The sequence below is a fragment of the Otolemur garnettii genome, unplaced genomic scaffold (assembly GCF_000181295.1).
Source record: "Otolemur garnettii isolate 467f Iridium unplaced genomic scaffold, OtoGar3 scaffold00032, whole genome shotgun sequence".
Lineage (NCBI taxonomy): Eukaryota > Metazoa > Chordata > Mammalia > Primates > Galagidae > Otolemur > Otolemur garnettii.
In genome coordinates this window covers 3264639-3290499 of record NW_003852427.1, presented here as the reverse complement: position 1 = coordinate 3290499, position 25861 = coordinate 3264639, and the positions used below count along the sequence as shown (strand labels likewise).

The following is a 25861-nucleotide window of genomic DNA, read 5'->3' as shown; positions in this document are numbered from 1 at the left end:
TCACAGTACAGGTGAAATAAATATCTCAGACTGATTTTTCTAAAAGAAGGAAGCCTACTGTCTTCTAGTCATTTTTCTAGTCAGGTTTTTTTTTAACCCAGTCATTAGGTATTATGTAAGTCATCAGCACTATTATCTGAGAAGACTAAGTATCAGCCGTCTTTTGTGCTATCAATTTTCCTACTTGGCAGCCTGCATTTATAAAATGGTCTTGTGCATGTTGAATATCTGATTTCATGTGTCCAAGAACTTCCCAAAGCACACTGCACATTGGAAACGGTGAGATGGGAGAAAGAGAAGAAGGCCAAACCAAGCAAGGCAAAGTGAAGTCAGGGTGGGCAAATACCGCAGTCCCAGATTACTCCTGTCACCAATCCTGATTCCTTATGAAACACATTGGTTCCTTTTTCACATAATTAGGCATGTAAAAAACTCTTTGGTAATTATTTCATTCATTAAGTCAGAGGCCTGCAATGTATCAAGCACTGTGAAGGGCCCAGAGGATAGTACAGTGAGTAAGACTTAGTCCCAAGGACCACACTGTCTCCTAGAATTACTTATCCTTCACTTAAGCCTGACAAATTGTACTTTTATTCTATTAAAGATAGGAAAATGAAGGTGTAAGGCACTGATGGAGTATTTTGAAAAAAAAATTTCCAATGAAAGCTTAATGTCGAAGTGTCTTTGTTATAGTTAACGCATGCTTGCATTTTTTCCTATTATGTGCTTGACTAAAATGGCACCATGTAGTTCTTGATAATTGTATAACAGTAGGTAGACTGTTAAAATTCTAAGATACGTAATATATGTATAAGAATGCAAAGTTCAGAAACAAGACTATTTCTGTTAGGAAATAACAAGGTAAATTATCCTAGGCCCTTCAAAAAACTTATCAGAAGATACTTCGGGAAAAAGAAAGTGCTTTAGAAGCAAAATACCAAGCAATGGAGAGAGCAGCAACGTTTGAACATGACAGGGATAAAGTAAAAAGACAATTCAAGGTAAGTTCTTCACATCCCCCCACCCCCCGCAAAGTTACATGGAATAAAAGCGGTGTATTTTCAAAGTTTATTATACTGCTATGAATATGTGGGAATAAATCATGTAAATCATAAACTGTAAAAGAACTAGAGTAGAGCACTTCTTACCTTTTGAGATGGACACTATAAACTTCGGACAGTTTTGAAGAAAAGGTGTAACACTGAACATTTTAGCAGGGCTTTTTTAAAAGGGAAATGTTGTAGGCAGGGCAAAGCATTGGGAAGTGTTTGGGGATATTGTGTGTAGGAGGCCATGACTGGTATTTAGTAGGAGAGAGACAGATTTACTGAACACCAGGCAGTGCACATGGCAGTCCCATACCACAGACACGCAGCCTGCAGGAATTCCAGTTATGAAACAGAAGTACTGGCATATTCATCCTACAATAGAGGAGATCCAGGACTAAGTGAATGTTGGCTTTGGAATCTCAGATTTTTTTCCCCTACGAGTCAATGACATAACTTTGATTATGAAAAAAGTTTCAAAATAAAATTCATCTTTTTAAAGATTTTTAGGGAGACTAAAGAAAATGAAATTCAGGACTTACTAAGAGCCAAGCGAGAGTTGGAGAGCAAACTTCAGAGACTCCAGGCTCAGGGTATCCAAGTATTTGATCCTGGGGAGTCTGATTCAGATGACAACTGTACAGATGTTACTGGTAAATTTATTTCCTATTTTTAATATTTTGAGCTTTCAGCATAGCCCTGATGATATCGTAGAGCCAACTTTGAATTCTGCTATATTCTTATTACTTGTTTGTAGTTGATTATTACTTTGCTGTTACAAATAGATTTGTTTCTCTCTTTCTTTCTCTTGCTCTTTCTCTCTTAGCTGTTAGGGCATCTCTCCACCGTGCAATATAGGAACTCTGGGCTGAGATCCCTTCTATCTTATTACTCTGCAAACCCTAACCCATAGCTACTCTCTTTTTCGTCTAAGATAGCTGCTCCAGGTCCCACACCTACATTTTAAGTCAAGGTAAAGAAAGATGGGGAAAACACATTCTGTTCCTTGAAGGTCCAACTTGAAAAATCACTTCTGCTCAAATCCTACTGGCCAGACCTGTGCCTAGGAAGGTTGGAAAGTGTCATGAATAACCAGGCAGATGAGTGTCTAGCTAAAATGCAGGATTCTGTTACTGAAGGAAGAAGGGGAGAACAGATATTGGAGTTAGTAGTCTCTGCAACATTATTTTTCCAAATACTGATGTATTTGTAACTATCATTTAGGATACCTGCATTTTATTTCCCTGTGTGGTTTCTAATGTAGTTTGTGAAGTATTCACAAAGTTTTTGTTTTGAATTAAATGTATAAAATACTTTTTTTTAGAAATACAGAAAAGCCTGAAATAACTGAATGAAGAGGTTTACCGTGTTTTAGAAAACACTTGATGCTGGGGGAAAAAGTCTATTTTGAATGCAGTAGAAAAATGCAGTTACTCTCCTATTTATAAGGAACTATCATTATATTATAAGCTGATGCATTTTGGAATAAAATATAGTAACTGACAATAATTTCTTCTTAATTTTCATTTTGGTATCATTAAACTCTAACCATCAGCCTGAGACTTCTGTTACTAACTTCTGAGAAAAAAAGAAGTGATTCCTTTTTTTTGTTTGTTTGTTTTTTAGAGACAGAGTCTCACTTTGTCACCCTCTAGAGAGTACTGTCATGTCACAGCTCACAGCAACCTCCAGCTCTTGGGCTTAGGCAATTCTCTTGCCTCAGCCTCCCGAGTAGCTGGGAGTACAGGCACCCGCCACAACGCCCGGCTATTTTTTTGTTGTTGTTGTTGAACTGTGGCCAGGGCCAGGTTTGAACCCCCAACCCTTGGTATATGGGGCCAGCGCCCTACTGACTGGGCCACAAGTGCTGCCTGGAAAGAAGGGATTCTTACTTGGCAAGAGTGACTGAGAAAATGCTTTTATGCCCCCAACATAAGTCTTAGTATTATTTCAGTATTGAAATGTACAGATGTACCATGTTCCAAAACTATTGTAATTACCTTTGCAAGTTAACATTAAATTCCTTTGTAGGTCTTCTTCATATTTTGGTTTAAATATCAAAAAAGAACACTTGAGGGAATAACACCCATTTGAGAGTCAGAGAGCTACAAATAATAAACTCAGTTTTGCAAGAGATTAGCTCAAATTGCACTTTACTTATAGTTAGTCAAGGATGCCATATGGATATTTTGTCATTATGATTTATTAGAAGATCATTAACATCTTTATAAGTAGATATTGATTCAGAAATTAATTTTATTGCTCTGGGAGGTTAAGAAGGATGTACTCCATGCTACAAGGAGCTTACATGCAAATGAATTAAGACTATTAATTACTAGTATGCTAGTAACAGTCTGCCTTTGAAGTTCTTTCCTTTAGATTTTAATTGATGCCTAAGTTGTACAGTTAAAATATCATTTTTAGAATCTTTTGGTGAGGTGTTTTTAACTGCCCTCTTATTGTAATTCCTCTGTTTATTATATTCATATTTCTTTTCATTTTTCTCTTTTTAATCCCTTCTTCAGATTTGAAGTAATAACCAGAATTATATTAACTACTACCTTACAACTTTTCCAAAAGTTGGTGGCAGAGTACTTTCAAAATTGTTGTTTGTTTATTATGTTTATAACATTGTAGTATTTGTAATGGGAAATCTTGTTTAGTATATGTAGTAAGTTTGTGAACAATCAATAGCTTTGTTTTTATAAGATAAAAATTTCTTGCTTCAACAGCTGCTGGAACCCAGTGTGAGTACTGGACTGGTGGAGCCCTGGGAAGTGAGCCTTCCATCGGGAGTATGATGCAGCTTCAGCAGTCCTTCAGGGGCCCTGAGTTTGCCCATAGTTCTATAGATGTGGAAGGACCCTTTGCAAATGTCAATAGAGGTAACACATGCCATTTACCAATTACTTGCCTGGTGGTAATGACTGTTCATGTTCTATGATGAGAAAAGACTAGAACTACCATCAGCAGAGCGTGGAATTTGTGTTCTGGGTGCCTTGCATTGATAAACCATCATGCCTGGGGCCTTAACTGACAAGAGTGATGAGGTTACATTATTCATGTTGGAATCAGACAGTTCTCTGGCCAGCTTTGCGAACAACCAGGTTCTAGTCACTGTACTTCTGGTCTAAATTCTCAGTTTCAGGTGAACAGCAAGAGCCTAATGTAGATTAACTGAGAAACAGTAGGTTATATTCTTTCCTTCTTCTTCTTTGATAATGTTGAAGGTAAGATAGAGCAGGCCATAGAAGGAAATGCAAAAAGCCTGTTAGGTAAAGTACCATTGGCCCCCTGCGTACCTGTGAGTTCTACATATGTAGATTTAACCAGCCATGGATCAAGCATACTTGGGGGAAAAAGCAATAAAAAATAACTGTACAACATAAAAATAATACAAATAAAAAACAGCATAGTAACTATATACATTCCTTTTATATTAGGTATTATAAGTGATGTAGAAAGGATTGAAGTATACAGGAGGATGTGTGTTGGTCATATGCAAATACTATACCATTTTGTATAAGGCCCTCGAGCATCTGTAGATTTTGGTGTAGGAGGGAGGTAGTCCTGGGACCAGTTCCCTGTGCATACAGAGGGACAACTGTATTCTTAGTCAAAAGAATATTTTCATCTTATAACCTGGTGTCCAAAACAGCTCTAAAATTAATTCTGTTCAGAATTTCAGTATCAACGTAAACCTCATAAGTTATAAGTAGTTCAGTTCTACTCTTTTTTCTTAAAACTGTAAAATTATTTCTCTATTAGCAAAGTGAAGATCATTTTTTAAATTGTACTTTTTGGAGTAGCCACACACGCCTTAAAATTTTCATTTCTACTAAATGTAGGTAATGCATATAAAGCTACTTTTCATTTTATGCCACTCTTAAACTCTCTTTGACTCTGTGTATTTCAAAAATAATAAGAGGATAAAACTATAGATAAGTCTGGAAATACACGCTCCCCTTAAGTAGCAGACTAATTAAGCAGCTTATATAAAATAGTTCCATGACATTTCAGTGGAACCACTGGCACCCCAGAGAAGACTGCTGGTGGCATTGACTGCTTTAAGTTCCAGCACTGAATTTGAGATTAAAAAATGAATTTGCCTTCTAATGTTATTCTAGAAACTTTTTGGATATTAACACATGAAATTAGATTTCATTCTATTATGCCTACCATGTTTTTTAAGACTTTGTCAAGAAGTCATTTTCGAATGTTTTCTAATAATTTTTTTCATGAGCTTATGAAAAATTTTATTTTCAGATGACTGGGATATTGCTGTAGCTAGTTTATTACAAGTTACTCCCTTGTTCTCACATTCTCTGTGGAGTAACGCTGTCAGATGTTACCTCATTTATACAGATGAAACTCAACCTGAAATGGATCTTTTCCTCAAGGTAAGGATATTTACAAATTCTGTATTTGCCAATTTAAAACACAAGTTAGTACTATATCCTATTTACGATACTAGAGCTAAACCAGGTAATTTACTGTCTACTAGATTATATGTCTTGAAGAAGAGAAAACATCTTTTTCCTTAAGAGAAAAATCATGTTCAGTACTATAAAAAAGGATAGGCAGTGAATTGATGGTTTTTTAAACTTTCTGGGTGTAACTTTTTTAGGATAGGAGCCATAAAAAGAAGGTTCTAACTAGTATAGCTGGTTTGAATATCAAACAAAGGTCTTGGAACTTTATATTTTTTGAATATTTCATTGCACATTCCCCACAATGTTTAAGATCCATGTTCATTCTCCACATTAGTTACTCTCTTCCAGCTCTATCTTGGAATCTGTTGCAGGTAATAACAAAATTTAATCCTTGTCGTGGTTTTTTAATTTTTCAAGGCAGCCATCAGGAGGTGACAGCTATAACCTGTTGGCCAAATCTGTCCTGCTGCCTCTTTTCATATGGCCCAGAGATTGGTTTTCACATTGTAAATGGTTGAAAAAAAATCAAAAGAAGCATTAATTTCATGATACGTGAAAAGTACATGAATCCAGATTTTAGTGTCTCTGAGTAAAGTTTTATTAGACCATCGCCATGCTCCTCATTTATGTATTGTCTGTGGGTGCACTATAGCAGCACTTCAGTCACAGAGTAAATTGTGACAGAAACCAGATAGACGTGGGACACAAAGACTCCTGCTAAAACAGCTAAGTTGTTAAGCTAATATTATTTTTGTAAAAACATTTGCTCTTCGGCCTTTAATGGAAAGAGGTTGCCTACTTCTGTTCCAAGTGAATTTTACATAAATCTGCATGTCACATTATGCCTGCTTTATTAAAATCCTCCAGATTGTTGAGTAATAAATTCATTTAGCTTTCCTTTTTGATATTACTCAATTTTGGTAAAAAGATAAAATATTTTAAGGCCCAAAACTTCCATTGGGTAATTTGTTGCCTAATAAGAGTCATCATTACTTAGTAACCTAATTTATTATATACCAGAATGTTTTTAACTTTTTCTGCTTTATTGTTCTGACACAACTATATCATGGCGGATGTTTTTTACTATGTAGATCTATAAATTTATATTTTACACTCACTATAAAAATAAAACAAGTTGTTCATAATAATAATAACAAAAAAGAAACAAATACCAAGGCAAAATAGCCTAATGTTGTTTTAGGTTTATTATGAAATAATCATTCTTTGATCTAGAAAATAGTCACATTAAAATATTATTATTTTTGTTTTAGAGAAAAACTTGTCTTTTTTCCTTAAGATTTTTTTAAAAATGATTGTATCGTTACTCTTAAAATTTTGTATTAGAAAATAATCTAATCTAACCTGTTCTAAAGCATGCTTTTTTAAGCAGCATGAATCTCAATAGATCTTTAAATCTTTAAATATGCTTCTGTATGTTTTATTTTGTTTTTAGGACTATTCACCTAATCTTAAAAGAATGTGTGAGACAATGGGCTATTTTTTCCACGCTATTTATTTTCCCATAGATGTTGAAAATCAATACCTCACTGTGAGAAAATGGGAAATTGAGAAGAGTTCTTTAGTTATTTTATTCATTCACTTAAATTTACCAAGGTAAGCTGAAAAAATATAATTTATTACAGGCATTCAGCTGTAAATAGAATCGAAATTGCCAAACGAATTTCAAAGACAAATTCTTATTGCATTCTTGTAATCAAAAACAGTGAGTTGGGTGTGGTGGTTCACATCTGTAATCTCAGTACTTTGGGAGCCTGAGGTGGAAGGATCTCTTGAGGTCAGGAATATGAGACAGGCCTGGGCCATATAGCAAGATCCCTATCTCTATTTAAAAAAAAAAAAAAAGTTAGCCAGATGTAGTGGCGTGAACCTGTAGTCCCAGCTGCTCTGGAGGCTGAGACAAGAGGATTCCTTGAGCCCAAGAGTTTGAGATTGCTGTGAGCTATGATAATGCCTCTGTACTCTGGCCTGAGCAACTCCAAAGAGAAAAAAATCCATGAAGTTCAATATTCAGTAAATTTCATTGATCCTTTGGCAGAGGGTGCCAAAATAATGTATAGATATCTTAAAAAAGGAAAATCTGTATTAAAATTGTAATAATATATACCGATAACGTTTGTATCTTGTATCTCTTACAGTTGCAGAAGACAAACATGAAAACATGATTTGAATATTGCAAGTTTAATATAGTTTTTTCCTTTCTTAAAGCATGTATACATTTTCTGGCACCCTCTGTACTGTAACTATTTCACACTTAACGAATTAAAAGTTTTATACTATTAAACTTGTTTAATAGGTCATATGATCAACATCATTAATGTAAAGATTACTTTAGTCAGGGATTGGCGAACTACATACAGCCCAAAGGCCACCTCCATCCACCCAGGAGTCTGCTTTTGTAATTACAGTTTTATCAGAACAGAGGCAAGTTCATTCATTTGTGAGTTTTCTGTAGCTTCTTTTGTGCTACCACAGCAAAGTTGAGTAGTTATAACAGAAACTGTCCTATAAAACCTAAAACATTTACAATCTGGTAAAAGTTGATGAACCCTCATTTCAGTAACCAACATTAACCTTCATTATTTTCCTATTTTGGATATTCCTTAAGAGATATTTGAATTTCATACTTGAACACTTGTTAGGTATTAAATCGTAATTTAAATGCTATAAGGCCCTTACTACTAAAATAAATCCAGTAAAGTGAACAAGAAAAGTGAAAGTAAAGTGAAAATTTTCTTGTAATGTGACTATGATCACATTAATGAATCTTGTCTGCAAATAATGTTTTAGTTTTTTACCAATGAGACATTTAGATAAAAGACAAAATAAATTTAATAAGTTAATTTTTCTTTCTAGATTTGTAGTTTCGATGTAACTTTCCAAAGCGTTTTTCTTTTCTTCCTGGGAAGCAACTCTGACTTTTGGTTTGTACAGAAGTATGTGGGGCCTTAACTTTCACCAGAGTTTTCCTGTAGTACAAGCCGTCATTGATCCTTTGTATGTATAGCCTGCCTGCTGGCCAGGTGGATGGGGAACTAGCTGGTCAGTGAATCTGCATCCAGAGTATGTTCAAGGAGTTCATCACCTTGATTGCCTTCAGTTGAGTTTCATTGCCCTTTTCTTTCCTTGTTTTTATGTTAAGAATATATCTTTTTTTTTTTTTAACATTTGGGTGATATGTCATTTTAGTAATCTATGCCATTTATTCTTATATTATTTTGCTTTAATTCTTATCTTTAATCCTTGAAGCCATCTTATTTTGTCTTTAAAGAAACATAATGTGTTAGTGAAATAGTGTGTTATGTTTATACTTTTAACATTTGTTTATATATTTGTTTAAGACAGAGTCTCACTTTGTCATCCCAACTAGAGTGCGATGATCTCAACTCACTGCAGCCTCAGACTCCTGGGCTCAAGCAGTCCTCCTGCCCGAATAGCTGGAACTAAAGGCACACCCTACGCCCAGCTGATTTTTCTATTTTTGGTAGATAGAGTCTTGCTCTTACCCAAACTGGTCTCAAAAGTCGTGACTTCAAGCAGTCCTCTCACTTCAGACTCCCAAAAGGCTAGGCATGCCCAACACTTTTTACTTTATTTTTAGCTTCTGATTTTAAACTCTTCTTAATATTTTTCCTCCCATTTCTGTTATATTTTATTACTTTTGCTTGGCAGATTTCAGTCTATCTCCTTTAAGTAAAATTCTATGTATTTTATATTTTAAAAAATTATACTCTTTTTAAAAAATAAGAATCTTTTTTTTTTTTTTTTTTTTATTTAAGAGAGTATCATTTCATTGCCCTTGGTAGAGTGCCATGGTGTCATAGCTCACAGCAACCTCCAGCTCTTGGGCTCAGGCAATTCTCTTGCCTCAGCCTCCCGAGTATCTGGGACCACAGGCGCCTACCACAACACTTGGCTATTTTTTGTTGTAGTTTGGCCGGGGCCGGGTTGGAACCTGCCACCCTCAGTATATGGGGCCAGCACCCTACCCACTGAGCCACAGGTGCCGCCCAGTGAGAATTTCTTAAATTTAATTTTTTTATCCTGTATTTCGCCTGTATTTTGCTTAAATTTTTCTTATTTCATTCACTTATCATTTTATTTCATCATTAGCTTCTTTAAATGGCTGCCAGGAAGTGTGGTGGTTGGGGTAGGCTTCACACCATGAACGAAGGCTGTTGGGACTTTTATGTCTCTCAGCTTGCTGCTTCACCTCTCCTGACAGCCCTCCCATTTCTCCCAAAAGATGAATCTAGAAAAATATTACTGGACAGCTTGGAAAGTCTATGGGAAAACACTTTCCTGATCAATAATTATTCCCTGTGTGCAGGTGGTATCCACAGAGCTACTCAAGGATGCTGTTAACTGGCTTCTTATACCATTCAGTCCTCATATCAGAAATTCCGTAGTTAAAAACTCATAGTCTTTGGAATATGAAATTGTTGGATTTAGAGCAAGCTATGCTGACAACATGCTTAACTGTAGGAGAGGAAGGTAGACAGGAAGTCATGCTTAGTGAGGCAAACAGGTGCCGTGCCTCCCAGTTGTCATTCAACGGAGAAGACACGGTAGAGGGCAATGGTCCGGCTCCTGGCACTGCCCCTCCTGGTGTTCTTATTTACTGCCTGTAATTTGACTCTTCTCCCTTTATGGCAGAATCACAGGAGAAACCGCTTACAATAAAGGATGGGAAGTGAAAGGCAGAGAGTCCAGGAGAGGCTGGCTGAGTAGGAATATTCCAGATACGGGTTTCAAAATGGGGCACTTTTCCCCTTTATTGGCTCTCCTCGGTTCTATCAGGACCCTTGTCAGGCAGTGCCGGCCCCTTGAGAGTGCGGGAGCCTCAGAGGAAGGGAAGGCGTGTTCCCCTGTGGATGGAGGCTGTGGGCCTGGCGCTGCAGAGCAGTGACTCTGACTCACTTCCATCATCAGGATGTCATCAGTTTTTCTCAAGGGAGAAGCATTCCCTCTTGAGAAGACTTCAGGACCTAGAGGGCAATTCTTTCACCTTGCAGGACTTCATAAGCCCTCTTCTTGGTTTCATTCACCATTTTTTAGTGAGATCATCCATAGAGTTTCCTTGAAGAATTTAGTTAAGTGGGAGCTCCTGTTAGTTCTGTGATAAAACTTTGTCAGCTGTCCTCTAGCAGCTCCTCCTCTATGTTTATGTCTACTAAGGCAGCTTTTTGACTGGATTCTAAATTATCATCATTGGCCGGCCTGCCATACCATGTCACTTTAGCAGCTAGAGGTCTTGAGAAGCATCTATAACTCACACTTCTCTTGCATGTTGACTGCACACTAGAAAAAAAAACATTTTTTCCTTGGGAACATGGTGTTTTACTGGATCAAGAGACATGTGAGTTATATGTGCTTAATAAGTCCCTGGTTCAAAGCTATTATGAGTTAAATACAACTCACACAGCAGTGGATGTGCTTGACCTAATAAAATATAATGGCCCCAGGGAAAAAGAATTTTTCCCCTAGTGTGGCAGTCAGTGCGTTAACTCATAACCCATTCGTTTCATCTGCTCCAGCTATTTCCCTTCTACCAAATTAGTTGAACCAAATCCCAGAGATCATACCATTTCATCTGAACCACATGTTTTAATTTTTGTTGGGAGTGGTTCTGAAATACGAACATATGCCTGAACAGAATGGACACTCTTTGGTATTCATGTAGGCCACAGACTTTTCTCTCAAAGTAATAACAAATGATCCATTAAAATTCCCAAATTCTGTAGAAAATGGTCAAGAATGATTTTAGCCTAGAAAATGTTTGTGGTTTAGATCGATTGGATTGGCACAGAAATACACAATAGGATATTACTTTCTTCTGTTCTATATTTGGGGCTAGTACCGTAATTTCATCTATGAATTCTGAACCATGTAATAGCTACACACATACTCCCTGTCCTGAGATGCCTCTGTAGACTTTTTTTTCTTTAATGTTTTCTAGAAAGGGAATTGGTTGAAATGTCCTTTGTAGTATAGAAAGCCCTAGTAAATTATCAGTTCTAGGAGTTTTTTTTTAATTTTTGCAAAAAGTATAATATGGCTCCCAGTAGAAAAGTTTAGTTGTTTTTTTTTGTTTGTTTGTTTGGTGTTTTTTTTTTTTTTTTTTTTTTACCTCAGTGAATGTTTGTGTTAGCCAGCTAACTCTCTATATTTGCTTCCAGATTTTTCTTACATGTTTTAGGTGTAAGGATTCAGTTCATTTATTAGATGAGAAAAAGGTTAAGGGACTGGGAAAGAGAAAAGTCTCAAAACTTTGCAATTGCCATTCAAAGGGATAACCATCTTCCCTTCTACATGGGTTCAGGCAATCTTAGTAAGCCGGGACTACCCAACAAGGGTCCTGACATAATTTCTCCTGTGATTCTGCCTTGAGAGAAGATGGGTCAAAATTAAAGACAGTGAATAAGAACATTGGCCAGGCAATGGCGGGAGCCTGACCATTTCCCTCTCCTGTGTCTTCTCTGCTGAATGACAGCGGAGAGGCGTGGCGCCTGGGTGCCTCAGTCAGCACAACCTGCCTGCTTGTTTTAACCTGGAAATTATATATTTGTAAATAGAATTTTTTCCCTTTATTTGCAGTCTCTTGGGTGTGGTTCATCATTTTGAGTCATGTTTAACAATATTTTTGAAATTTATTTTCAAATTAAAAAAAGAAAACTTGTATGTACTTGACAACTTAATTTAATGCATAATTTGTTGTACTTACTCTCACTGTTGGTTAATGAACACGTAGTTATGACCAAGCTGGAACAGAACTATAAAAACACCCGTTTTTGGAAAGCTTCCCTCGTTCTGCATCTGTGCCTGTCCTGGCCCCTTGTCAATAGAGTGAGACTCCTCCACTCAGGTTGAGTTGCCATTTGCTGCCACAGTGCCGGGCAGCGCCTGAAATGTCAATTTCCTATCCAGCTTTTTGTTAGAAGACTGTGAAGAAGCTTTTCTGAAAAACACTGAAGGAAAACCACGATTAATTTATCATCGTTTGGAGGATGGAAAAGTCACTTCCGACTCTGTCCAACAATTTATTGATCAAGTTTCTAACCTAAACAAGACCAACAAAGCCAAGGTAAAAATTCATAGGCTTTTCAAAAGAACATGCTTGGCTGAGGGAGATGCCAGAGTAAAGGGCAGAGGGGGGCGTGGGCCTGACCCATCTGGGGAGGGAGGAGCCAGGGATGAGTGAGGGGGTAGTAGGAGAGTTTTTTGATGGTAAAGAAGCTTGGGGGCCGTTTTGAGGAGCTGGGCTGCTGTGTGGAGAGCAGTCATTTGGGGGGGCATGTGCACCATCTGAGAGCTGCTGCTGTCATCCAGCTGGGCGATGCTGGAGCCTCAGAGCAGGGTGGTGGAGAGGAGACAGTGAGAAGTGGTAGGATTCTGGATAAATTTTGACAGTAAAGCCGCCAGGATTTCCTCACTGGTTGTGGGCTATGAGAAAATGAGAGGAATAAGTAGCAATGTGTGACTAGAAAGAGTGTGAACCTGTGAGGAGACAAATCAGATTGTTCTTCTGCTTTTCTCCCAAACACAAGAGTCCTTCTGTCTACTAAGCAAGGGTTAGTTTAAGGAGGAGGCTTTTATTTTTTAACGTAGAATTTTGTTTTAATGTTGAGACAGGTGTTGCTCTGTTGCCCAGGCTGGAAATCCTGGGCTCAAGCCACCTTCCCCCCTCAGCCTCCCAAAGTACTGGGACTACAGGCGTGAGCTACCGCACCCAGCCAGAGAAGACTTTTTTTGTTTGTTTCTTTTTTGTTTTGGAGACAGAGCCTAGAGCTGTCACCCTGGGTAGAGTGCTGTGGCATCACCACGCACAGCAACCTCCAACTCCTGGGCTTAAGAGATTCTCTTGCCTCAGCCTCCCAAGTATCTGGGACCACAGATGCCTGCCACAACGCCTGGCTTTTTTTTTGGTTGCAGCCATCATTGTTGTTTGGTGGACCCAGGCTGGATTCAAACCCACCAGCTCAGGTGTATGTGGCTGGCGCCTTAGCCATTTGAGCCACAGGCGCCGAGCCCAAAGGAGACTTCTTATAGTGACCTTTCTTAAGAACACTAAGAGAAACAAAAGCTGATGATGGCAGTGAGAAAAATTTGATCATCCCTAGATGAATGACAGTATAATTTTTAGAAGAGAGATAACAGACTCTCCATTGCTGTATATGGGGAGGATATGGTAAATGTTTATAGTTGATGTGAAGAAGGTAATTGAAAAAAACTCTAGGATCTTGACAGAGTTTTTATTTCTCTTTACATAGCCAGAAAATAAGATCAAATATAAATATAAGCATTTTTCTTGATATCATTTAATATTGAAAAGAGAGCTTGGGCAGCGCCTGTGGCTCAGTGAGTAGGGCGCCAGCCCCATATACTGAGGGTGGTGGGTTCAAACCCGGCCCCAGCCAAACTGCAACAAAAAGATAGCTGGATGTTGTGGTGGGCACCTATAGTCCCAGCTACTTGGGAGGCTGAGGCAAGAGAATTGCTTAAGCCCAAGAGCTGGAGGTTGCTGTGAGCTGTAATGCCACCACACTCTACCGAGGGCCATTAAGTGAGACTCTGTCTCTTAAAAAAAGAAGGAAAGAAAGAAAGAAAAGATATAGCTTGAGACCATCATGACATAAAATAGCAAAGTACCTAAGATAAAAAAGAAGTACAATTTATTATAATCTCCAGAGCCATTTCATTCTTCATTTTAATTATTTTAGTATCAGCCTAGCCCACTAGGTCCACAAGAAAAGATATTCACTTCTTATTTTTACCTTATTCTATAAATACACATACTGCTTCTAAAAACTTAGTATACTGAAAGGATGAGTATATTTTATAAAAATTGGAGTAAAATAAGATCTCCCTGCCATGGTTATAAATGTAAACATAGGATAAATTTCTATGCTGATTAATTTGGTTTGCTTTGTGAAATCATTGCCTTGTTCCAGTTTTATCAAATATTAATTTTACAGCTATATACATGTTCTTTATAGATGCGGCAGTCTTCTTTCAGGTGCTTTTTTGTTTCGTAAAGTTACAGCTTTACGGATTTTGATGCATTTCAAAGGGTATTTTGAGTAGTATGGAAATACCTAAGATGAAATTTGGACACATAGGACAAAAAAAATACATTTTTTGTTTTATTGCACCATCATTCATACTAAATCCCTCGAATAACTATGGAAAGGTTACTTGAATTGCCTCAGTGAGATGGGGATAATAGTTGTCGCTCCCTCGTAAGGTGGTTGTGAGGGTAAATGTGCTAAATGTGCTCAGCGTTTGGAATAGTCTCCGACACATCAGCGCTACAAAAGTGTTTACCTCACCACTTCCTCCTGCTGTTCTTGTTTGTTCTTATTATTGTTAAACTTTTTTTTTTCTTTTGCCAGATCATTGATCACTCAGGAGAGCCTGCAGAAGGAGTATATAAAACTTATATTTGTGTGGAAAAGATTATTAAACAGGTAAATACGATCATTGTAAGATTGCATCTAAAGTATTTTAAGACTTTTCTATAAAATTGAGTTTCCCAAAGAAAACCACTATTTGTTTTTGAAAATAGCATCTAAGGGAAGCAGCATTTTCTGCTGGGAGGCCGTCCTGGGGTGTGACTGTGGTATTACTAGGGCCGTGTGTCTTCATCTCTCACCTGTTGCACAGGTCTCCAGTTTGATGCCTCAATGCCCCTTCATTGTAAAGCATGTTATAAAAGTGCTGGTTAAAAAGTAGTGGAAGGAAGATGTTCATTTTACTTGATGGAGGGGGTGCCTCAGATTCTACATGCCCTTGAATTTCCATATATTAGAAAAGTCCTTAGATTTTCCGACCACGTTATCCCTCACAGCAGAGAGGGGTGACAGCACTCCTCCAGGGGGATGAGAACGTGGACATGAGGGGTCTTGAGCTAGGAGTGTCCATGAAGTTTCTTATAATAGCTTGAAAGTGTATGTGAGTTACATATTCTGCTCCATATTATGCCTGTGTTTATGTTTAGTATAAAAAAATTTTAAATTACATATTAGCAAAAATAGTAATTACGATAATAAAAAAAAATAATAATCCCCATATGTTCAAATAGAATGAGCCCAATGCGAAAATGTACCAGGTTCAGCCTGTGGTTGCCCACACCACACCTCCTGACATCTCCCCAGGGAACTAAGAACTCTTTTTGAGAAGTAAGGGATTTGGTTATGTTTCCTGATTAACTTGGATCACAAGTATGGAGATCTGTTATTAGAGAAAAAGAGTAAGCCCCAAAGCAGTAATGATATGACCTCTTGGCAACACGTTTTATATGGCACTCTCTAGAATAAAAATTGTCATTATCAATTTCCATCTTCTCAACAATCCTGAGTTTTAAGACCAAGATGAATAATACTGAGTGGAATGAATGGCAACAAGTGAAACTGGACCTATTTAACATCTTTCATGCTTGAAGGACAGCACATTGTCATTGCCCTAATGTAAAGACTAGATGTAACAGCAGAGATACTCTGTATCAAGAGATCATATCCTATTATTTAGTTTTTATAGTCTATTTCTTAGGCATTTGCACAACTTTTATAATTATTCACCAGCCAGATAGAACCAAAAATTTTGTGTAACATTTCTCAGAAAACAAATTCTATGCAGGTCAAATAATCTCTCCAAATTTGTTTTTAATGAAAAGGTCTTTGTTTTTAATTTCTTTACTTGTAAATTAATGTTTACTTTTCTAGTTAAGAATTTATTCTTAGAGGTAACATACAAAGGCTGCAGGTTTGAGCTTGCCCTCCTCAGTAGGTGAAGCACACTTCGAACCCACATACAAGCACCTCCTACAAGATCTTCATGTTCTTCCTTCATTTTTCATGCTTTTGCTCCCCAGGACATATTGGGCTTTGAGAACACGGACCTGGAGACTAAGGATTTGGGCAGTGAAGACTCCATTCCAGATGAAGATGATTTTGGTGATGTTCTGTGGGACATACATGATGAACAAGAGCAAATGGAAACTTTTCACCAAGCTTCTAATTCAGCCCATGAGTTGGGATTTGAGAAAGTAAGCACTTGGAACATTGTTCCAGCAAAGATCAGTCACCACTTAAAGGCTGTGTTGGGATTATATTTTCATCTAAATACTGTAGAGTTTTCTGATTATGTTGGTTGTCTGCTCTCACAGCATGATTGTCCATGTTGAGACATGCTTGGGTTTGTATCCTGTGAAAGTAGGTGAGATCCAAACGTTTTTCATTACAGGTCAAGATACATTAACCACATGTTCTTCTTTTTTTTTGAGACAGAGTCTCACTATGTTGTCCTGGGTAGAGTGCCATGGCATTACAGCTCACAGCAACCTCAAACTCTTGGGCTTAAGCAGTTCTCTTGCCTCAGCCTTCCAAGTAACTGGGACTACAGATGCCCTCCACAACGCTATAAACCACATGTTCTTTATGTTACCATCTGCAGCTCATCCATGCCAGGATTAGGTTGGCTGGGAAATTTGATAAGAATAGTAAGACTACTACTCTTCCAGTTCTTAAAGGATTCGAAATATCAAACATCCAGAAAATGAAAGTAGAGTAGTTCATGCAGTAGGCAAATCAGTCCTTTTTTTTTTAATTGTTATTAAATCATAGCTGTGTACATTAATGTAATCAGGGGGTACAATGAGCTGGTTTTATATACCGTTTGAAATATTTTCATCAAACTGGTTAACATAGTCTTCACAGCATTTTCTTAGTTATTGTGTTTAGACATTTATATTTTACACCTAGTAAATTTCACACTACCCTGTAAGATGCACTGTAGGTGTGTCCGACCAATTACCCTCCCTCCACCTATCTTCCCCCCCAGATCAGTCCTTTTTTACCAGTCTTGTCAACATCCTTAAATATCTGAGCAAAGTAATAGAACTTAAAGTATACAAAGAAATCTATGTCCGAGTTCAAAAAATACTTAATCATATGTAGAAGATAATATAAGAATTGATATTTTACAGAATATTATCATAACTAAAACTGACAGTTGTGTTTTTATAGAGTTTTTATAATTTAGACAGTCTGTGTTAATTTCCTGGTCACCATTTCCTCACTGAATTTTGATCAAATTACTTGGTCAGTCAAAACTCTGACTTTCTTCTCTGTAAAATGGGAATAATGAATAGGACCTACCTCATAGGGTTCCTGTGAGGATTAAACCAGACAATGCACATAAAGCTCTTAGCACAATATCTGGCACATAATAGATGTTAAATTAGGCCAGATGCAGTGGCTCGCACCTATAATCCCCATGCTTTGGCAGGCCAAATCAGGAGAATTGATAAGACCATTTTGGGCAGCATAGCAAGTTACTATCTCTACAGAAAGTTAAGAAAAATTAGCCAGGCATGGTGGCTCACACTTCAGTCCCAGCTACTCAGAAGGCTGAAGTGGGAGGATTCCTTGAAGCCAGGAGTTTGAAGCTTCACTGAGCTATGATCCCACCACTGTACTCCAGCCTGCCAACAGTGTGAGACCCTGTCTCTAAGACAAATAAAAAATATTAATAAAATAAATGTTCAATTAGTTGTTTGACAAGAGAAGTCTTGCTTTTGACACTTTATAGATGAAGACACTGAGGTTCAGCATAGGACTACAGGGAGCAGATCCTGTATCTGGGAGCTGCACCCAGTTCTTCTGGATGCATATCCTGTGCTTTGCCTCGTTAGCAGGAGTTCTTAACTCGGGACCCGTGGTCTGCAAGTGGGCTTCATGAACTGAGCTACTAGTATTTATGAGATAATAAATCATTCCTTCAGAAGTCTTGTTTCTATCACAACTATTTGAGCTCCTGGGGAAGATATTCTGTACTTAGAGAAGACAAGCAGAAAAAATGATGGAGAAACTATAGCAAGTATTCATTCCTTGTAACTGCTGGAGAATTCTGCTACTCTTAAAACCAGCCTGCCTCTAACCACAAGCTACTTATTAAAAGTAACTGTTCATTACTTATTAATAAGCATTTTTTAAAAATTCTTGGTCAACAATTATTTAGACCAGGGGTGTCCAACCTTTTTTTTCTCTGCCACACCTTGGAAAAATAAGAGTTGTCCTGGGCCACACATTAAATACGCAAACACAAAAGATGACAGCATAAGAAAGGCTGTGCATACTTTTCGTTTTATCCAACACCACAAATAAGCAAACAAAGTCCTCCCCAAATCAGCATGCAACACCCCTGATTTAGACCACTGGTGCACTTTCCCAAGACAACTTTGGAAACTTTTTAATAAGTACTACGATTTTTCTTTTCTGAGTATATTGTTTTCAGCTCTCAACCAGTTTTGGGTGTCTGGGGAATGCCTGGGAAATATGAGTTTGGGAACTTTAGAACTCCTTAATAGAACTCCCTTAATTTCAGGAAGATCTTAGGCAGCTGGTCCTAACTTGCTTTTGCTGGGCATGTTGGGGACTCCAGCACCCCAGATGCAACCTGCTTTTATTTAGACCTGTCCTCAGCAGTCTCTGGAAACTGAGGTGGTCTTCAGGACAGGTGTTGGTTCTTCTGACAAGGACAGCGAGGATGCCTGCCTGGGCCTGTGGTACTTTCTGTGGTATGGGGGCTACAGCGTGATACAGGAGCTCCCTGCAGCTTTCTGCCAACATCTGATGTCTTGTCACCCAGCCCATTAATTTACAACAATACCAGGTGTAGAAGAAACTGGGGCCCATTCTTAGTTTACTAGTTCAGGCATATATCACCAGCCATAAAAAATAAGCAGTTATGAAAGTTGTCAACTAAATGTAGATTTCATTTTCTCATGTGGCTTTTCTTTGGTACTTGGAGAGAATAATCTGAAGTTGACTCTCTTCAGAATCCTCAGAAGCATGTGATCCTCACAGTTGAACTCCTTTTTGTTCCTAGTATTATCAGCGCCTTAACGACCTCGTGGCAGCGCCAGCCCCGATTCCACCCCTCCTGGTGTCCGGAGGACCAGGTTCTGGAAAGTCTCTTCTTTTATCGAAGTGGTACGATGCAGTGTAATTAAATGGTTCTTATCATTGGCATCTTTTTAGTTATGGAGTTCAGTCTATAAAACGTACTGCCATATCTGCCTTCTGCATGGCTTAAACATTCAAAAAGCACAAAAGAATGAAATAATACGTTCATGGCCTAAAATGTAGAGGATGTAGATGGCAGAGTGATGTAGGGTGAGAAGGGGATAGGAAACATGAGCATTTGTGATTACGTATGTAATTACGTAAGTAAGAGCTGTGGGAGTGCTCTGTAAGGGAGTGATGGGAGGGCCGTGGAATCAGGTGGATTTAGAGGGATGTGCCTTTATTTTCACTTATTCATCTTAGAAGTTTCATTGGGATTTTAAATACTTGAAACGAGACAAAGAAGACTATTTAAAGTAAATCCTAAATAGACCATCAAAATTTAGGGTAACTTTTACTGTGAATGCAATCTAGTTCTTCAAATTACAGACTAAGGTTCATATTAGCTAAATAAACTTTGTTATTTCATTATATTATTTGAGAACAAGCAGTAAGAAAATTTTCTTTCATTAGTATTTACCTTGAAGAGTTAGGGTATGTGGTTTTTTTTTTTTTTCTTATTGCCTTGTCATTTAAAGTTCTATTTGGAAAATAACTATTTTTGTACCTAATAGATTTTCATCTAATAGCATATTTTTAATTAAAAGTTAAAGCTATCTTACTGATACCATAACCTCCAAGGTAAACTACTTTTGTTTACGTTAATTAACATCAATTTGTATTCAAAATGAATCTCTATTTTTTTAAATATTTTTTAAAATAATCTACAGATGGGGTAAAAACAGAAATCTCCATGTTTATTCAAAAGTGACTATCTTATTGCTGACAGATGGGCAGTATTTAGTACTTAGTGTTTTGTGAGTTCTCTTTTATGTTTACGGTAAAGGAGTTTCATCAGTGTTCCTGAAGTTCTTTTTCTTTCAGGATTCAGTTACAACAGAAGAATTCCCCTAACACACTGATTCTCTCTCATTTTGTGGGGAGGCCCATGTCAACCAGCTCAGAGTCTTCCTTGATTATTAAACGACTAACTCTAAAGGTACCGTTTGCTATTTTTTGGAATTATATCAAAATTTTATTTGGATTCAGAAACTGTCGGGACTAATAAGTACCTCATCAATTTTAAATATTATCCACCTTTTTTTGTTTCAGGTTAAAAATAAGACCCAATATAATCAGGTCCTTTTGGTGACTCAATTTTTTTGTGAAAAGTAGGGTAGAAATATTTCCCACCAGCTCTGATAAAGCTGCGTTGACTGATACAGATAACTGTTGTTATCTTACAGTTGATGCAGCACTCCTGGTCAGTATCTGCTCTGACGCTGGATCCTGCTAAGCTCCTGGAAGAATTTCCACGTTGGCTAGAAAAACTCTCTGCTCGTCATCAAGGCAGCATCATCATCATTATTGATTCTATAGATCAAGTTCAGGTACTGTTTTCACTTTATAAGCTGTTGATGTACTCAGAGACAAAAATAACAGTAATGGCTATAGCAGGCATTGAAATGATATATTTATGAGAAGAAAATGTTGACGTTGTTCCTTTTATTTCTGCCTAATTTCTAGGAAGGAGACATGTGGATAAAAAAGTGTACTGTATGCCAACAGACAATAGTACTGGCGGCTCGGCACCTATAGCTCAACCGGCTAAGGCGCCAGCCACATACACCTAAGGTGGCGGGTTCGATTCCCCAGCCTGGACCCGCCAAAACAACAATGACGGCTGCAACCAAAAAAAAAAAAATAGCCGGGCATTGTGGCGGGCGCCTGTGGTCCCAGCTACTTGGGAGGCGGAGGCAGGAGACTCGCTTGAGCCCAGGAGGTGGAGGTTGCTGTGAGCTGTAATGCCATGGCACTCGACCCAGGGGGACAGCTTGAGGCTCTGTCTCCAAAAAAAAAAAAAAATAGTACTGGCAAAAGACAACCGAATTTACATAATTAGTCCAATGTTCGTTTTGACGTATTTTTAGAGCTTCGACATTTCCATTAAATGCCTAGAGTTCAAATTGGTGATAATGGTGTTTTACCACTTGTTCTTTTAAAATTCTAAGATAAATTATCCAAAAATAATATTTTTATCCTTAATAAGATAAATTAGTGGGAATTTTATGTGGAGAACTATTACTGAACCGTAATGCTTTGAAATACTTCGATTAATAGATTGAATTTTGTTTTTATATTTTTAAGCAAGTTGAAAAACATATGAAGTGGCTGATAGATCCACTGCCAGTGAATGTCAGAGTTATTGTTTCTGTGAATGTAGAAACATGCCCTCCAGCATGGAGGTACGATGCTAACTTTAGTTCTCTCAGATTACATGAAATGTTTTAAGTAGAACTCAGGAAAGGATTTTGAGATGCATTTATGTTTTTCATATATGTGGCAGTGAGGGTGGGGAGAAGTGGATGAATTCAAGAAGACGCAATCTGTAGGATTTGGTGGGAGGTCGGATCTGGGAGGAAAGGGAAAAGGAGAGAGCTAGGATGATTCCTGAGTTTCTGACTTAAGAAATTAAGTAAATATGGTTTCACCAACTGAAATAGGAAACACAAAGGACAGGCAGGTTTGGAGGGGAAAGGTGGTGAGTTTAGTTTCTGGACATGATTTGTTTGAGTTGCCAATTATAGCACCAAGGAACTATGTCTAATAGGTAGTTAAATGTTTTGATGGGGAAAACAGGGAAAGGGCCAGTCTGGGAATAATAGACTAGACACCTGTTATCTTGAAATTCGAGCTCACTTTAAAGGCCCTAAAAAAAGGAATATGGTGGTTGAATTCTGTAGAGCAGTATTTCTCAACCTATTTTTGCCCCTAATAATCCTTTTTAGGTATTTTCTTTCTAATCATGTCCCCTAAGAAATTTTAATACTGCACATAGACTGTATATAAACACATATATGTGCATATTTGTATTTTATAAATAAAAAGGGGAGATTTTTTCACTTCTCCAGAAGAAACCGCCACACTAAGAATGCATGTGGTTATGATTAAATTCTAATTTCATTATAAGTACTTACAACTGTGTTTTATACCATTTCTTAGACATAGAAGATAATGCCTATGGTTAGTTTTACTGATAGCTTAAAATATAGAACTAGAAATATTTTACCACCTAGCCATCTAATATATATACTGTTTATTTTATAACATTCTTTGTTGTGCTTTAATGCTGAAAATAAGGATACACATATTAGAATGTGTGAAAAATTGCTATTATTTAATATGCTTAGCAGAAATGGGTTTTGATTATTTTATAAAGGCAGTATAAAAAAGATCATATAATGGATTTTAACTTGTGAATAGATTACAGTTCTTGCTGTATTATTAGAATTTTCATTTTTCTTTTCTTTAAATAAAAGGTTGTGGCCTACCCTTCATCTCGATCCTTTAAATCCAAAAGATGCAAAATCTATTATAATTGCAGAATGCCACTCTGTAGACATTACATTGAGTAAAGAACAGGTAAGTGTTTTTAATTTTGATGCTGCTTTTACTATCAAGCTTTCCTATAAAACATCTCATGAGACTTAAAATTCAATATAAGAGCTCTGCTGTTATAAGGAAAATTGGAGTTTAGTAATTACTTTGGTAAATGCATTCCCTCTCAAACTAATAATGGGCAGAGAAAAAGCAATAAAAAAGATTTAGATCTTAAGGTTTACTTTACTATGTAATATTAAGCAGATACTTTACACGTTGAAAACATTTTCATATTTGCCACGTCTGTGGTCTGCAGTTGGTAGACCAACCAGACAAGGATCCTCCATTGCAAGGTGTGATGTCCCTGATGGCAGAAATGGTGTCATTTCTGCTGGGATATTTGTTGCTGGCTCATTAGTAGTGACCGCTTAATTCCAGGGTGGTTTGTATATTTTCATTTTGTTTTTTTGTAAACTGGTGTAGGAGAAGAAGCTAGAACGACACTGTCGTTCTGCCACAACCTGCAATGCCCTTTATGTCACCCTTTGCAGCAAAATGATCACGCGGTAAGTGGTGGTAGGTTTACACAATCTCTGCATGTTTGCCGCAGATGTCTGCCTCACCATGCCAAACCGAGAACTGATCATTACACAGCCTCTTGGGCCACTCAGGTTCTGTTTTTCCTAATGATGATACTAACGTTCTGTGAGGAGGTGACTTATGGCTGAAGATTGAATAGCTGTGATTTATCAAACTTGTTAATAAATGTGGCTGATTTTCTTTTTACTAACCCATTCCCTACTGGAGGTGGCAAGAGAAAGTTATCTTTCCCCTCATTTGGGGCCCACCCTTGAGTGTTCATTAGCACCTCCCTGATGCCCCTTGCTTTGGGAAAGTGAAGGATGGCTGAGATGTAAGAATGTCATTTCAGGTGTCCTTGATATGGGTGGGTAGGTAACTGTCGGCGGGAATTTTTAATTGTCACTGTTCTCAATTCCTGATAAAGTCTTCATCATAAAATAGTCGTTCTGTTTTACATCCCCATTAATAATCTGCTTCAGATAAACACTGGAGTATGTTACTACTTTGATTTCTTCAACACAGCTTCAATCTGCTTTGTTCTCAACTCAGAAGTAAAAGAGACTTAATGCATTGTTTGGTCTTCACCATGATAGATAGTGATCCTAGTGTAACTCATATTTCTTGACACTGAATCTAGTACTTTTGTACTTGATTTTAGCCAAAAGGCTGAGCAGCGATGAATCGAGTACTTTTGTCTCTCAATGCCATATTCCCATCTTGAGCACCACATTTGAATCCTCTGCGACTTTAACTTGCCTGTGATATTTCCACCAACTTTTTCCAGTGACAAAGTTTTGGCGATGTTTCTGGCCTCTGGGAACATCGGTAGTACACTAAGTACAATTTAAAAGTGTGACTTGCTTTCCATACATTTCAGAGTATTTATTGAAGATATTTTAAGAGGGACTATGAACCATTTCTTTTGTATTTTTCTCTTTATGTTTATAAAATATACATTTTTTATAAATAAATATTATGTAATATTTTTAAAACCTTGATTTGCTGATTTTGTTTATTTTAGCCAAATGTTTCCAAAATTCTGATCCTACACAAATTTGCTTTGCAAACTTAACTAACAGTACTTACCAGATTTCCCTGCCTCCTGTCTGTAGATGGCATGCTCCTGGATGATTAGAACCTTACTCATTTTTATGATCCATAAAGCATAGTAGTTGCTTGACATACAGTGTGAGCGTATGTTTATTGAATTAGATGGTATATACCAAAATAAACTGCCTGATTCTAACAGCTCTATTAAACTGCCAGTTTCCTATATCATGTTTTATTGAATTCCTGTTATTTGTTGCAGTATCAAAAAAAAATAATAGAGATCACATAGTTTCTATTACCTCAGATTTTTCATAGGTGTTGGCAGTTTATAAGAAATTAAATCTCTTCTGAATTCCAACAGTGCCGGGAGAGCAGGCAATTTAGACAGAATCCTGCATCAGTGTTCCCAGTGTCAAGATACAGTTTCCTTATATCGCCTTGCTCTGCGTGTCATCCAGGAGTCCATGGCAAATGATGCGGATAAAGAATTAATGAAACGGGTAAAGTCAAGTGAACTTATAAAAGGAAGATTAGTTTGCCTCGTTAGTATTGCGTGTGAATTATAGTAATAGTTCTTTTTAAACTTGTGCTTAAATAGGTTTGAAGCTTATCCAGGAGTGCTGGCAGCCATAGTGTGCTTGTAGAAATTTGCATTTTCCTGGTTATCACTGAGATTTAGCTCCTTTTCATGCCTGCTGTCCTTGTTTTCTCTTATGTGACTTGCTGGTACAAGCCTTACCCATGTTTTTAATTGGGTTGTTTGCCTTTCTTATTGATCTGTAGGAGTTGTTACATGTTCTACCTACTGAATGCAAATCTTTTAGTATAGAGTTTGCGAATAAATGTCTTTTATAGTTTATTCCTTCATGTATAAGTTCTTAACTCGTTGATTTATTTTTATTTTGTGAGGAAGTAATCTACTTTTTAATCTTTTGTCATATGGCTAATTGTTCTTTTTACTAAATGGTACATCTTTTCTGCTGATTGCAGTACCTGACAGATACCAAGCTCACATACAAAAATCTGTTTCTGTTCTCTTCCGTTCCAAGTTTACCTATTCTTTGCCAGTACCACACCGTCTTTCTTAGTTGTTAGTGTTAGAACTTTAAGCTTTTGATATTTGCTAGGGCAAATCCCTGTTTATTATTCTCTTCACAATTGTCTTGGCTAATTTTCCATATGTATTTTTAGCCTTTGACTCCTAAAGTGCTATGGAACCTCATTTTGTAATGTTAATTTGAATTACATTGAATTTAGAGATCATTTTGGAAGAATTATCACTAAGTCT

At 37.3% G+C, this 25861-nt stretch overlaps 1 protein-coding gene across 1 annotated transcript in view; it reads left to right on the top strand.

The window, feature by feature from the left end:
• NPHP3 (nephrocystin 3) overlaps positions 1-25861 on the top strand; it is a 42311-nt gene that overhangs the window by 1271 nt on the left and 15179 nt on the right. The window contains 15 exon segments of the mRNA XM_023513068.1: positions 876-1001; positions 1549-1699; positions 3779-3931; positions 5313-5446; positions 6933-7093; positions 12425-12581; positions 14890-14964; positions 16368-16541; positions 19385-19488; positions 20446-20560; positions 20808-20951; positions 21709-21806; positions 22881-22983; positions 23425-23507; positions 24935-25073. Of these exon segments, the coding sequence (XP_023368836.1) occupies positions 876-1001; positions 1549-1699; positions 3779-3931; positions 5313-5446; positions 6933-7093; positions 12425-12581; positions 14890-14964; positions 16368-16541; positions 19385-19488; positions 20446-20560; positions 20808-20951; positions 21709-21806; positions 22881-22983; positions 23425-23507; positions 24935-25073 (1917 nt within the window).